The 12,370-nt window shown below is 48.1% G+C and overlaps 1 protein-coding gene across 1 annotated transcript; it reads right to left on the reverse strand.

Annotated features, from left to right (window-relative positions):
• Positions 1–700: 700 nt before the first annotated feature.
• On the reverse strand, positions 701–11,498 carry AANAT (aralkylamine N-acetyltransferase). The gene is made up of 5 exons (XM_050919460.1): positions 11,426–11,498; positions 10,645–10,728; positions 6,380–6,654; positions 3,486–3,640; positions 701–1,977 (listed from the first exon to the last, which is right to left on the reverse strand). Exons 3-5 carry the CDS (start codon positions 6,534–6,536, stop codon positions 1,672–1,674), a joined length of 618 nt encoding a protein of 205 aa, XP_050775417.1. The 5' UTR covers positions 6,537–6,654; positions 10,645–10,728; positions 11,426–11,498; the 3' UTR covers positions 701–1,671.
• Between the last annotated feature and the right edge of the window lie 872 nt (positions 11,499–12,370).

Raw genomic sequence — 12,370 nt, forward strand, 5'->3', positions numbered from 1 at the left:
TGCAGTATCCCTAACAGCTGGGGGCAGGGGAGAGGGGAGTTTCCTCTGTCCCTTTCGCACTCAATCTTAGGGTCAAATGTTCCTTTGTGCCTCAGGCTGGATACTTCTAACCTTCCCTTAGCTTTTAGACTTAGCTAAAAGGGCCGGGGGAAGATGCTTTGTGGCCCACTGGCTTTTTGATGCAACTTCTCAAGTGTGTAGACCAAACTCTGCACCCTTTCCTTTGTCTACCACTGTTACAGGCTGTTGAATTGTGTTCCAAGAAAAAAACATGCGCACAGGAACCCAATTAAAAAACACAACAAATAAACCCTTTATTTGATGATGAACAAAAGAACTGACAAACAGCACAGGGTGTTCCCAGAGGCTTTCATATTTCCAGTGAACTAGGATGGCATGAGCTAGGAGCTCTGGTCTATATACAGCACTGGTCAGTGGGATGAGAGAGGGAGTGTGGGCTGATATACCCTCTTGTTCTTAAGGAATAAATCAAGTGGTGTTGCCATGTTCAGATTTTGCAAAACCATGTGTGATTGTCCGATCAATCTGATGGGAACGACTTTTCGTCTGTGATTCTCTGGAGCCATTGTAGCAGTGCTCTGGATTGCACTAGATAAAGACCACAAATATATCTTAAAGGGTCTGTTGAAAAAGCTACCCCCTTAATAACCATTTGGGGGTGGGAGTTGGTGGAAATGTCTATCCAGTGGTGTAGCCTCCTTGCTGGGCTCCTTAGAGCGCATTCAGTCCCATGTTCTATTTTGCTCTCTTAGGCCTTGAGCGTGCTGTGGTTTGGGGACAGTATCTGCTATGTTGGGTTGAAAGTTGGTGCCCTAGTCTGTCGGAGCAGGGGTAGCCATCACTGAGCCTACTTTATTATGGGATTTCACACGGCTGTTGGTTGTCAACCTATAACAACAGGAGGGCGAGGGAGGAAGGAGGAGACTTGCTGGAGCCTAGTGTAGCTGAATGTATCTCGCATATGTACAGAACACGTGAGCACGGATTCCATTTAATACATCACAGCAGAACATGGCAGCGAGCAGCTAGCGTGAGAAGGCGCGTACGGCTTTTCCCAGCAGAGAGGTGTCTGCCACATGCCTGCCTCATGTTATTGGCCTTGGAGCACTTGACAAAGAGAACGAAAACAGGAAATCGATGGACCGATCCATGCAGTGCTGCTTCTCAAGCAATGTTTGTTTTTTGACCCCCTCTAATTGCATAACATGCTCCATGCTCTCAGAGCTTTATTACTCCCACTGCTGCTTTTAAAGCCAGGAACTAAAGGGAAGGCCTCGGGCTAGCCAGAATTGACGTACCCCTGTCCTGGGGAGGTCAAACTCAACAGCTGTAGCCTTATGGAGCCTGCCTGTTGAGCTGCGGACCGGAGAAGAGGCAAGGGTACTTATTGTGGTTCTGCTGCCTTTCGCTCCCTATCTGTAAGCTCAATGGCTGGATCAGAGCTAGGACCAGTTAAGAGGCAAGTGGGCTGGGCCTGGAGCTACTAGTTAAAAGGCAGCCAGCTGGAATACCAGGCAGGCACAAAAGTCAGCAGTGAGCATGAATGCTGCTTGTAAGGAGAGCAGCTGCTGTGTAGCTCTGTCTCCCTGTACATGGCTGCCCACCCCTAACATTGCCTGAGAAGCGTCGAAGCTGGAGGAAGGTGCCCTCTCAGCAGCCACTGTTTCTGCGCATGAAGGCGTGGCCACGCACAGGGTACTGCATCTCAACGAACGCCAGCGAGCCCACGGTGACCTCGCAGGGGCCCTGCACTTTGAAGCCGCATTTCCGGTAGAAGGGGATGAGGAAGTCCTCACACATCAGCACGGCCCGCCGCACGTAGGGCAGGCAGCGGAGGTACTGCAGGTAGCGCCACATCAGGATGGAGCCCTTGCCCTGCTGGCGGAAGGTGCGGTGCACGGCCAGCGCGTGGATGTGCACGGTGGTGCCACCAGGCTTGTGCAGAGTCAGTGCGTCCTGCCACGGGTGGGGGAGAGACAGGAAAGCGTGTCAGCTGGCGGTTCACTCACTGCTGCAGTGCCCTCTAATTCTGTGTTGAGAGCACTCATTTGACTGGGCTACAGATGTAATGGGCCAGATCCTCAGCTGGTGTGAATGAGCAGCTTCCATGGGAGTAGGCAGATGCATTCCAGCTGGGGCTCTCACCTCATAGACTCATAGGACTGGAAGGGACCTCGAGAGGTCATTGAGTCCAGTCCCCTGCCCTCATGGCAGGACCAAATACTGTCTAGACCATCCCTAATAGACATTTATCAGGGATGGTCTACTGGAGGTGCTGTCCAAGTACAAATTGCTTTGCAGACAGTAACCTAAGGCTCATGATACCCATGCACCCTGAATAGATAAAGTTGTCCCTATTTCACAGAAGGGGAAACTAGGCACGAAGCAGTTAGGGCCTTATTGTTCAGTGTTGAGCTCCGAGTCCCCACCTCCCCAATCTCCATCTCCAAATGACTATAATTGGAGCTGGAGCTGTTCAGCCCTTCCTGAAAATCAGGTCCTACATGACTTGCCCAGGGTGTCGGAGAGGCAGTGACAGAGCTAGGCATATACCCCAGGAGTCCAGCCACCTAGTTTCCTGCTCGAAGTGGTTAGAGGGTGCTCCTTCCCCTGCAAAGGCTTACAGAGCTCTGTTCAGTTTTAATTACTTGTAATTGTAAAGAGGGTTTTTTAATATTAAACCCATTTTAATACCAAAGCAATAACTCTCAGTTCTTTTACTTATTTTTATCCTGTAGCAATTAATACTGCGAGAGCTCTTTCCAGGAGTGAACTCACTCCAGGTTGCTTGTAGAAATCGATTAGTTTGTAAAGTGCTTTGCAGAAGAGAGAGGCTGAATCAGCAGGAAGTGTATTTGTCCCTAGGAGAATGGCCCTGTTTGTGTTGCAGTTAATCGTTTGATGGAGTTAACAGTGGGTTGAGTTTGGGTTTTCAGTAGTAGCCACATTGTAAATGAAAGGTGCAGAGGGGGAATTTTTTCCCTTTCCGTTTCTAGTCTGTAAGGTGGCAGCCCCTTAGAACAGAAAAGCAGGGATTTGCATATGCAGGGAGCAATACAGAGCCTGCGTTACTCTGGCACTTAGCCAAAGCCTTGTTGCCCCAAGAGTTGTGGATGTCTCTGAAACGGAAAAGCCCTTTTGGCAGATAGGGCTGAACCATGGCTGCAAAGCTGGAGGGGACTGGCAAATGGAGCCTCCTCCACCCCTTTGAAATAAATATAAAATGGGTGTCTTACAAACTGAACTAATTAGGTACCCGGGGCAACCCCTGCCCTCCTTCCCTGCACTTGGGTGCTCAGCTCAGCACCCAGGTCACATGCTCCCTTGGAGTAACCCCCAATAACCAGTCTTGTCTATGCACGTTGGACTCCACCCTCTTGTCTCAAAGCTCTGTCGTCCTCCTCCCCATCCCTAGCATGGAAAGGAAATGGAGACAAGATGTAGTAACAGGAGCTGGTTCTTACCTGGCTGAGTTTTTCCTGGTCCCAAAGGGAGCCTATAATGAAAGCCACCAGACGGCCTTCTTCAAACCAGCCAAGCGACAGCTCAGGGCACAGGTTCAGAAAGTGGCGGATCTCATCTAGGTGAAGGGGGCAGTCGCCCGAAACGGAGATAAATGCTAGAGAAGAATAAAAACAAGGCAATGTCAAGAGGGAACAGCCTCTTGGAGCTACACTGCCGCCTCCCCAAGGCTGGGAGAGCCTCAGACTAATTGATGATGGGCTGGGAATTGGAGCTTAATAAACATGAGGGGTGTGAAACAAAGCCCTGGATCCAGGTACTCCAGACTCTGGGAAAGCTTGTATCCAGATCTGAATTTTGTGGCTCAAGTCAATCTCTCCTTCCAGGAGAAGCCACAAAGGACTAGGATTCCCCTTCTCACCCATACATCTTCTGTAAGTTACTTCCTTTTAGAAGTTGGGCATTTCACACTTGAGGAAGCAAAGCCCTCGGCTCTTCCGAGCAGAACTGTCCTAGGAACCTGTGCCTGCTCTGTTCTCTGATCAGTACATCTCTGATCCGGAACATTGCTTTAAGGCTTGCTAGCTCACTGCGCTCTCCCTGCGGGTTTTCGGAGTCACTCCTACAGCATTTAGCACTCCATTTAAAACCAGCCACAGATATTTATATAGTTTCAAAGTTCCTGCTAACTGATTTGGCAAAAACTGGTCTTGAAATGTTATGATGATCTCTACAGCTTGGGAAATGATCAATAAAAGGGAAAGGTGGGGTGGGATCTACAAAGGGACTTGGATGTTGCAACACTGAACCTCCGGCACCTCGAAAATCACAGGCACACCTGGCAATCCACAAAGCCGAGTTAGGCACCGAGATTCCCTATATAATGGACGGAGAGAGACACGTGCCCTAGACTGGGATCCAGCATGCTCAGAGCCAAGCTGCTGATTGTAGCCACTGGGCAATTCCGATGAGAGGAGAGTGTGCTAAGCCACACTTCTCTTGGACATAGGTGTTCTGCAGCCGTGAGGTAGGTGCCTCTCTACTGGTGATTCCTGAACAGCAATGGGGCTCCAGCCTCACCCCATACCAAACAGCTGGAGGTCCCTACCTCTAGGGAGCGCTGTAACCACTGGGCTACAGAATCATTGTGTGTCTCTGGCCCAAGGCTGAGAGAATGATTCTGCAGTCCAGTTATACAGTGGGCAATATCATTACCATCACCTCTTCCAGCCGGATTTTGAATGGGACTGGATCTGGGAGGCAGCCTCTGAGCACCCCTACCGGATTGGGTGCCGAATGGCTGTCTTCCCCTAGTTCATGAATTGCTCTGGAGCTTAGGCAGGACATACTTGGAGGAAGGCAGCAGTGAACATGCTTAGAGGCAGAAACACAGGTGCCTAGGGAATTTCTGCTCTGAAAACATAGGCCCTGAGTGAATTTAGGGAGTTTTGTGCATCACAGTGGAGCCAAAACTGGGATTTAGGTGCTTAACTCTTGAGTTTAGGTACCTCAGTATCTGTGGATCTGAGTCTTTGTGTTTAGGGTTTGAGAACGGGGAACATGTATATTGCCTTCTGGTAAGAGCTGTGGTAGTGATCTCCCTCTGCTCTGGGCTCCTCCCAGCTTTGATTTCCAGGCCGTGTTCTTCATTGTCCTGTATCTCGTACAGTCATTACACCTGTGCAAAAGAGATCAGAATGGAAGTATTTACATCCACTTTGCTCTCCCTTTGCGCAGGTGTAAATGACACGATGGAGAATCTGGTCTTGTGGTTACTAGTAGAAACCCCTCCCTTCTACATAGCAGGTGGCAAGTTCTCATTAGTGGAACATTACAGGCTTATGCTAGGATGGCTCTTGCCATTGGCCGTTGCTGCCTGTCGCACAGAAATTACTCCCTCTCCTCTAGCAGGTTTGCTGGCATTCCTTTGAAACTTATCGCAAGAGAGAACAAAGGGCCAAACTCAGCCCAGAGCCGAGCAGCGATGCGGCCCATGGTTTGTAGGTCTTGCAGACCCAGAGAAATCTCCTGAGAAGAACTAGGCTGGCTACACATGCTCTCGGCTCCAATGAGCACTTAATCTGTAACTCTCTCTGGTTTTGGACACTGAAAAATTGATTCTGACTAATCTGTTTGAATCCCAGCTGGCTTCAGTGTTCAGTGTCAGAAGCGTGCAGCTAGGAGAAAAAGGGTTATTTGTTCCCAGTGGAATCTGGTCCTACTGACCCTGCTATGGTGAAAAGCCCTTCCTAGGGCAGGATAAGAGGGCCAAGTGCTTTCTAATGTATTTTGCTGCTTTCCTTGCTGCAGGGAGCCTCTCTGGACAGTAGTGCTGGTATGTGAATAAACGTGACTTCAGTGTGACTCCATGGAGTCTAAGAATTTTGCTATTGACTCCAACGAGACCAGGAACAGACCCTTAAGTGGGTTCCACCCTATAACACTGGCTTCCTGCACACCTAAAGCTGCCTCTACCTCTGATTCTCCCTCTCCTTGAGGAAAGAGGGGGGGCTGGCTTTATTGGGGGAAGGGGAGTTTTCAAATACCCTCACAAAACAGATTGACTGACTGACTGGGGCTTGTAGCAGATCTGACACTAAAGACGCTGGCGGAGCGGTAAACAAGTCACTCATTCTCTCTTTCCATGTGTCTCTCCATTGCTATTTGGTTAGCGCTGTAAAGCACTTTGGGCACCAGCTTCTAAGATAGATGCCACAATGACTCTCAGGCTGTTCCTGCCTGGGGTGCTCAGCCCTGGTCCCCTGCAGAAAGCGGGACATTTCCACTTGCATGCTAGCACCAGGTGCATTTCTGAATTAAGGCCTGGGGCAGTACTGTGGTTTTTTTGGCTGAGCAGGACTGAGGCAGATAGCTAGTGGGGAAGGAGGGCTCTTACCTTCTCTCTCAATCTCAAATACGCTGATTGCATCCTCAGGAGTGAGGCACCGGAACTCGCTGGCGGGAAGCGTGTGGCGGCGTTGGCGTCCAGGCGAGCTCCGCAGAGGCCTCTGGTGAATGGGCTTCAAGAAAGGCAAGGCGCTGATCACGGACATTCTCCGTTATTTCTGGTGTCCTCCGTAAACTTCTCCTCTGTTTGGCCACTGGTGTCGTCAGCGAGTCGCTATTTCAGTAAATCTTCTCCAGCGGGTTCAGTCAACCGGCCAAAAATACCTGCCAAGCACATACTGGATTAGGCAGCCTGCCTCCCTCACTATATAAGCACAACGTGCCCTGCATGAGCCTGCATGACCACCCAGCCTGACAGCACAAATGCGCCCGGGCTATCAGACGTAATCACCACCACAATGCAAATGCAGGGCCTCCGCTCACGGCAATGGGGCTCTGGCATGGGACAGGTCACAAAAACAACCCCCACCTGCCAGGCAGCTGAAGCGTAGGAACAAAAGCCAGTCACCTGGCTGCTGAGGCGCTGAGCGCTAATGACAGAGCAGAGGGATGAGAAATGGCTTTTAGAGCCTGGGACCCAGCCAGCAGGGTTAAGTGGTGAGACGAGCGGCATTATGCGCTGACATGAGCGGGGGAGGGAAGGTGGCTCTAAGGTCACCAAAAAGCTGGATCTGGTGACTCAACAAAGCGCTCTTAGGCCTGATCCTGCCTGACGCTGAGTCTCTCCTGCTGAGTGTTGAGCACCCACAACTCTCTCTGGCTTGCATTGGAGTTCAACACCTGGCAGGAGAACCTGAGCAGCTTGCAGGATCAGGCCCTTAATGCTGTCAAGCCAATCTTCTGCTTTCTGGGAAGCTCTTATGGTAATCGTGTAATTAATGAGCTGAGTGGAGGGGCTCAGAGCCCAATGCTTTTTCCCCTTTGAGAAGAGGAGGAAGTGGAGTCAAGGTAGGGGGTGGGGGTGGGGGTGACCCGCAATGTGAATGAACTCTGGAGGCACTTGGTCTGGGAGTGAACTTGAGGGTTTGGAGAGGGTGTTGCTGAAAGAATGAGCCTCCTTCAGCCCATCAGAAAAAACCTTTAGCAGGACAGAGCTCCTGCAAACAGCTCTTAGCCTCAGCAGCTACTGGCAGAAAAATTGCCTAGCTGGAGTGTCCATGCCTGGATGAGAAGAGCCACCCCCATCTGCCTCTTCCTGGAAGTGTAGAGCTGGCATTGCCTTCTCTCTTCAGGCTCATACATTCTGATCTCTGCCCTCTCCTGCGCAGTGCTACTGAGTGCCCTTTTGTGGGGCAGGTTTGCCCACCTGCTTCCAGACTGCCCCCAGCCGCCTGTGTGCTCCAGTCTGGGTTAGTTAAGAAGGAGGAAATGCATTTCCTGTGGTACAAATGAGCTGCAGATGGAGTGCATATAAAGGCATGGGCAAATGTCATGTGTATGGGCAGAGAATACACTGGGAAGGAAACAGGCTAGAGGTAACTGTAACTTGTCCAGCATCTGGCCTGTACAGTGTCTGTGTTCGCAGGTTCCCTGGGTAGATTGTGAGGGGCAAACGGAGTCCACAAGTGACTCCATTAGCGAGGGCTGTTTGAGATGCTGGCGTTAGGTCTGTGGCTTTCAGTTGCCAGAGATAAATGGCTGATGGGAAGCTTCAGCTGTTGCTCAGACTTTGGGAGAAACGCTGGAATTTATCTGCAGATGCAGTTTAGCACTGACTAATTATACAGCAGTGGCTAGGGGGCCTGCCACTGGAATGCACTGTGGGGTAGCAACAGACGAAAAATCTCCAGCCAATGGTTCCTGTGGCTTCCTGGATTCTCTCCAAGCTCCTCAGTTTGCTCAGCTTTACAGATCCATTTTATCTATCTACACAGATTTCTCGAGAGAGAGATTGCTGAGGTTCTCTAACATATACACAGTAGACAATCTGGGCCAAATTCAGGGATGAGCCTAAGCTGTTGTGATGTACATCTATTTCTAGCCCCTTCAGCAGATAACTTACACCAGCATCAACTCTGCTGTACTTTCTCTGGCTGTGTCTATACTAGGAAGAACCTGTGGTTTACAACCAGAGAGTTAACACAAATTAGCTAAGATGGTGCAACATCCTAATGTAGGGAGGACAAGTTGTAGTATTTTAATGTAGCTGGTTGAGGTGAACCTTAAATATGTCTTTACTCCTCACCTTAGTTTCCCTGGCTGAGAGTCTAATTTGGATGCCAAGGGGCGGGAAGAGAGGAGTGCAGCAGGAAATGCATCTAATCAGAGGGTATAAGTGGAGTTAGATAGTCTAGATATCATGCCGATATCATAGATATCGGGCCTGGACTGGTAAGTTCCTAGGATGGTTTTGCAAGGCAGCTTCAGTGAGAGGGCAAATGCTACATGTGTGACTGAACTATGCAAGGAATAGCAGAGCAGTGAGTGCCCAGCTGGCGGGAGATTAGAAAGCACAACACCTCTGGCCATAGGACCCCAGGTGACGGTGTGGCAGGACCTCCCAGCAGTGTGCTGCTCCGTTCAGAGAGGGGAGATTTTGAGAATATATTTAAGTGATTTCTGTTTCCTTCCAGAGATGAGGCCCTAAACTTAGTCCATCCAAACTCTGAGGAAGTTGGGAGCTGGCTGCAGACACAGATCTGAACTTTGCTGCTGGCCCCCAACCCTTTTTATGGGCTTGTAGTGTCTTTCCTAGAGAGGAGACAGGCCTTGGCAGTGGTGAATACAAAGGGAATTCTTTGCTGAGGCTGCTGAACTCAGATCTTGTGGTTACCTCTAGCTCCCAAGTGACTAAACACAGACAGTTCTGCCTGACTTATCAAGCAGGGTCTACTCTATATAGCCCAACCAAATCCCTAGTTTGGGGGGGGGGGGTGTGTGTGTGTGCGCAAACCAAATCAGTAAAACTATTTGTCAGATCGTTGTACACTAGATAAAACATGAGACCAGGTCACTGACGATTATAATTTGACAGGTGCTGGCCTCCCCTTCCAATTATAGGCTGTCAACAAGCTAATAGGATTTGCAGAAATAACAAAACAAACAAAAGCTCTGCTGGCAGGCACAGTGCATCAAAAAGAAGACTGCATGGTGTTATTAGCCAAGTGTTGCTATTTTCTCTAGTTACGGTGATTTGCTATATTTCCTATGCAGGGCCTGGGGTGTCTGTGGTGGTTTAATGCAGTCTCTCCCCAGATGTGCCAGCATCTGAGCTCTGGAAGCAAACTCTGACGACGTGACATTCATGTGTGCGTGCAGCGAGTGTGCTTTGCAGAGCGAAAGGAGAACTGGAGGAGAGATCCGATGAGAGAGCGATTAGGACATTAACTCTTAGATCCTGGAGGTCTTTTTAGACATGACAGGAGATTTCTGTGCGGAAGCCTGCAGTGATACCCCTCCCACCCTGACTGCTGTGGACAAAGGGTGAAATCCAAGCTCTCTGGAAATCAATGGCAAAACTCCCATGGACTTCAATGAGGCCAGAATTTCACCCTCTGAATTTATAGTAGGAGAACTGCAAAAATGTTCATGTGCCACTGTCCTTTGTCTAATAGTCACAACCATTTAACACTTGACCCAGTCTATGAACAGACAGACAATGTCTTCTCTAAGCACCCCAGATCCTTTAATTGCGCTTGTTAAAATCTGATGGCACCTGGCTTATTTTTAAAAATTCTTTAAAAACTCATTTTATTCCAATGTTCACATGATCAGCATTTTAGTTATTCCCCTGATCAGCTTGTGAGTTCAATCCTTGAGGGGGCCATTTAGGGACCGGGAGGGGGGGAAGGCTTTTTTTTGGTCAGGGACAGTACTTGGTCCTGCTAGTGAAGGCAGGGGACTGGAGTCGATGACCTTTCAAGGTCCCTTCCAGTTCTGAGATAGGTATATCTCTATCAGTGAGAGTTATTTTCTGCATATAAATTCAACTAATTTTTTAATGCCTCTGTTGTACGTGTCTTTAGGAGTTACTTCTATTCATCAAGATGTGAGCGCGTAATAAGGACTGAGCTTTCATGGCAGACTCATCGCACTCAGATTTTAAAAGCGGGGGAGAGAGGGGGAAGGAATATGGTGGGATCCACATTCTAATCAATGTCTATGGAAGCAAATTTTAATTTAACAAAGCTCCATGCTCTACAAGACAATGCACCATGTGCAATTATATGGAGAGTAGAATGGCCTCTTTAAAGGCTGCTTTCCACTCTAGAAAATCAGTACCACACATATTACAGTAGAAATGCAGACAATTACCTGTATGCGTGTGTGGAATACGGTTTCTTGTAAGAACTCTGAAAGTTGTTCTTCTGGATGGCGTGGTCTGGTCTTTCAGTCTTGCTGCCCGTGGAGAGAGGAGAAAACAGACAGCAGTGAATTTTGACCTGCCTACTGCTTTTATTCTGCTGTGACTTACGAAGCTCTTGCTTATATATTTGTTATTAATAGAGCACGTGATGAAATTGTAAGACGTTTATAAACCCTGATGAGTCACAGAGAAAGGTGAGAGGCTTTAAGGTGACATGCCAGCAAAAGCATCCTGTGAGGCTTTTCTTTCCTGGCGTGATTGTCTGTGGGGGGATAAAGCGTTTTATCTGATTGCTAGATACTCAGTGTTGCTTGCATGTCTCAGGTAGATAGAGCCAATCACTAGATGCATAGCTAGAAAACATGAAATAAAACATCAATATGTAATACAATTAGGGTCTGATCTAGATTCATTTGAAGTCACTTTACATTTGTTTAAACAGGCTTTGCACCCTTAAATGAGCTAAATTCAGCCATGGTGAAAGCGGATGTAACGTCATTGCTTTTGGGGTAGCTGCACCCACTTGCATCACAAACTGGGGCTGCCTTTGACCTAGTGGGTTTAAGAAAAGTAGGGTTCTTTGCAGAGCTTTTAGCCATCAGTCAATCGCTGTGTTTTGGCTGTAGGCAAATACAGGTAGAATAGTTTATCAATCCCAAGCAAAGCAAGAAATGGACTAGTGTGACTTACAAAATGAAATACAGGGAGTCCGAGTTTACTCTGACTTACCTGAAAAGATAATATTATTGAAGCCATGGCAGTCATGCTGCTGTAAAACCAGCACGATAGAGATCAGAATTTGGTCCAGTCCTAGGAAAGCAGAACCATGAACATGTTACTGGGCTTGGATTATGAAAAGAGAAGCATCAGGAAATTAGTAACACTTACAGGCAGGAGGGTTGTTTTCAGACTAAAATGACTTATACAGCAGCATCAGTCTGCAAGATGCTTTACAAAACACACAGACAAAGGGCCAGACGTGGCTCTCAACACTGGTGTCAAGCTGGAGTAACTCAAATGATGTCAATAGAGTTACAATGATGTGAAATCAGAATCAGACTTAAGGTTTCTGCCCTAAGGAGCTTACAATCTAAGGAGCAAGGCTGCAGTGAGATTTATTGCATGAGTAAAGTCAGCAGGATTTTGCTCTCCTAGAGGCAATATAAGGTAGTAGAAAATATTCCAGACGCAAGGTAGCATAAAGGAAGGTACCAGCAAGGAGATCAACAACAACTCATGGGCCAGATCCTGTTTGGAATTAATTGATGTAAAAGTGAAGTGACTCCATTAAAGTCAATGGTGTAACATTAATGTAAAACAGGAGTAATGGAGAGCAGACCCTGGCTCTATATGTGCCTAAGGAAAAGCTGGAGGAGGTCAGAATGTGTTGAACTTCCAAGTCTCAATCAAAGTGACCGCCAGCATAAACTATTTTTCTCTTGTAGTATTTTTGATAGAATCCAAACAGAAATACAACCCAGTCAACACCCAACCTCTAGAAAACAAGATGTCCAGCAACTAGCACTAAAAATAACCAACCTACCCTCATTACAAGTAAACAGAACAGGGCATGTTGGAATGTGGTTCACGCCATCCTGCTTTCCATGGTATGGAGACAGTTTGTATTTTACCAGGGTGTTTTGAACCAGTCCTTTTCTCCCTGTCGCTGTTTAG

Source organism: Gopherus flavomarginatus, chromosome 12, assembly GCF_025201925.1.
Source record: "Gopherus flavomarginatus isolate rGopFla2 chromosome 12, rGopFla2.mat.asm, whole genome shotgun sequence".
NCBI lineage: Eukaryota > Metazoa > Chordata > Testudines > Testudinidae > Gopherus > Gopherus flavomarginatus.

Excerpts from the sequence above, each read along its gene's own strand:
- AANAT (XM_050919460.1), bottom strand. The coding sequence starts at position 6,536 with ATGTCCGTGATCAGCGCCTTGCCTTTCTTGAAGCCCATTCACCAGAGG. Across the intron at positions 3,641-6,379 it reads ATTTGAGATTGAGAGAGAAG|CATTTATCTCCGTTTCGGGC; the intron begins GTAAGAGCCCTC and ends ATTCTTCTCTAG. Across the intron at positions 1,978-3,485 it reads ACCAGGAAAAACTCAGCCAG|GACGCACTGACTCTGCACAA; the intron begins GTAAGAACCAGC and ends CACCCGTGGCAG.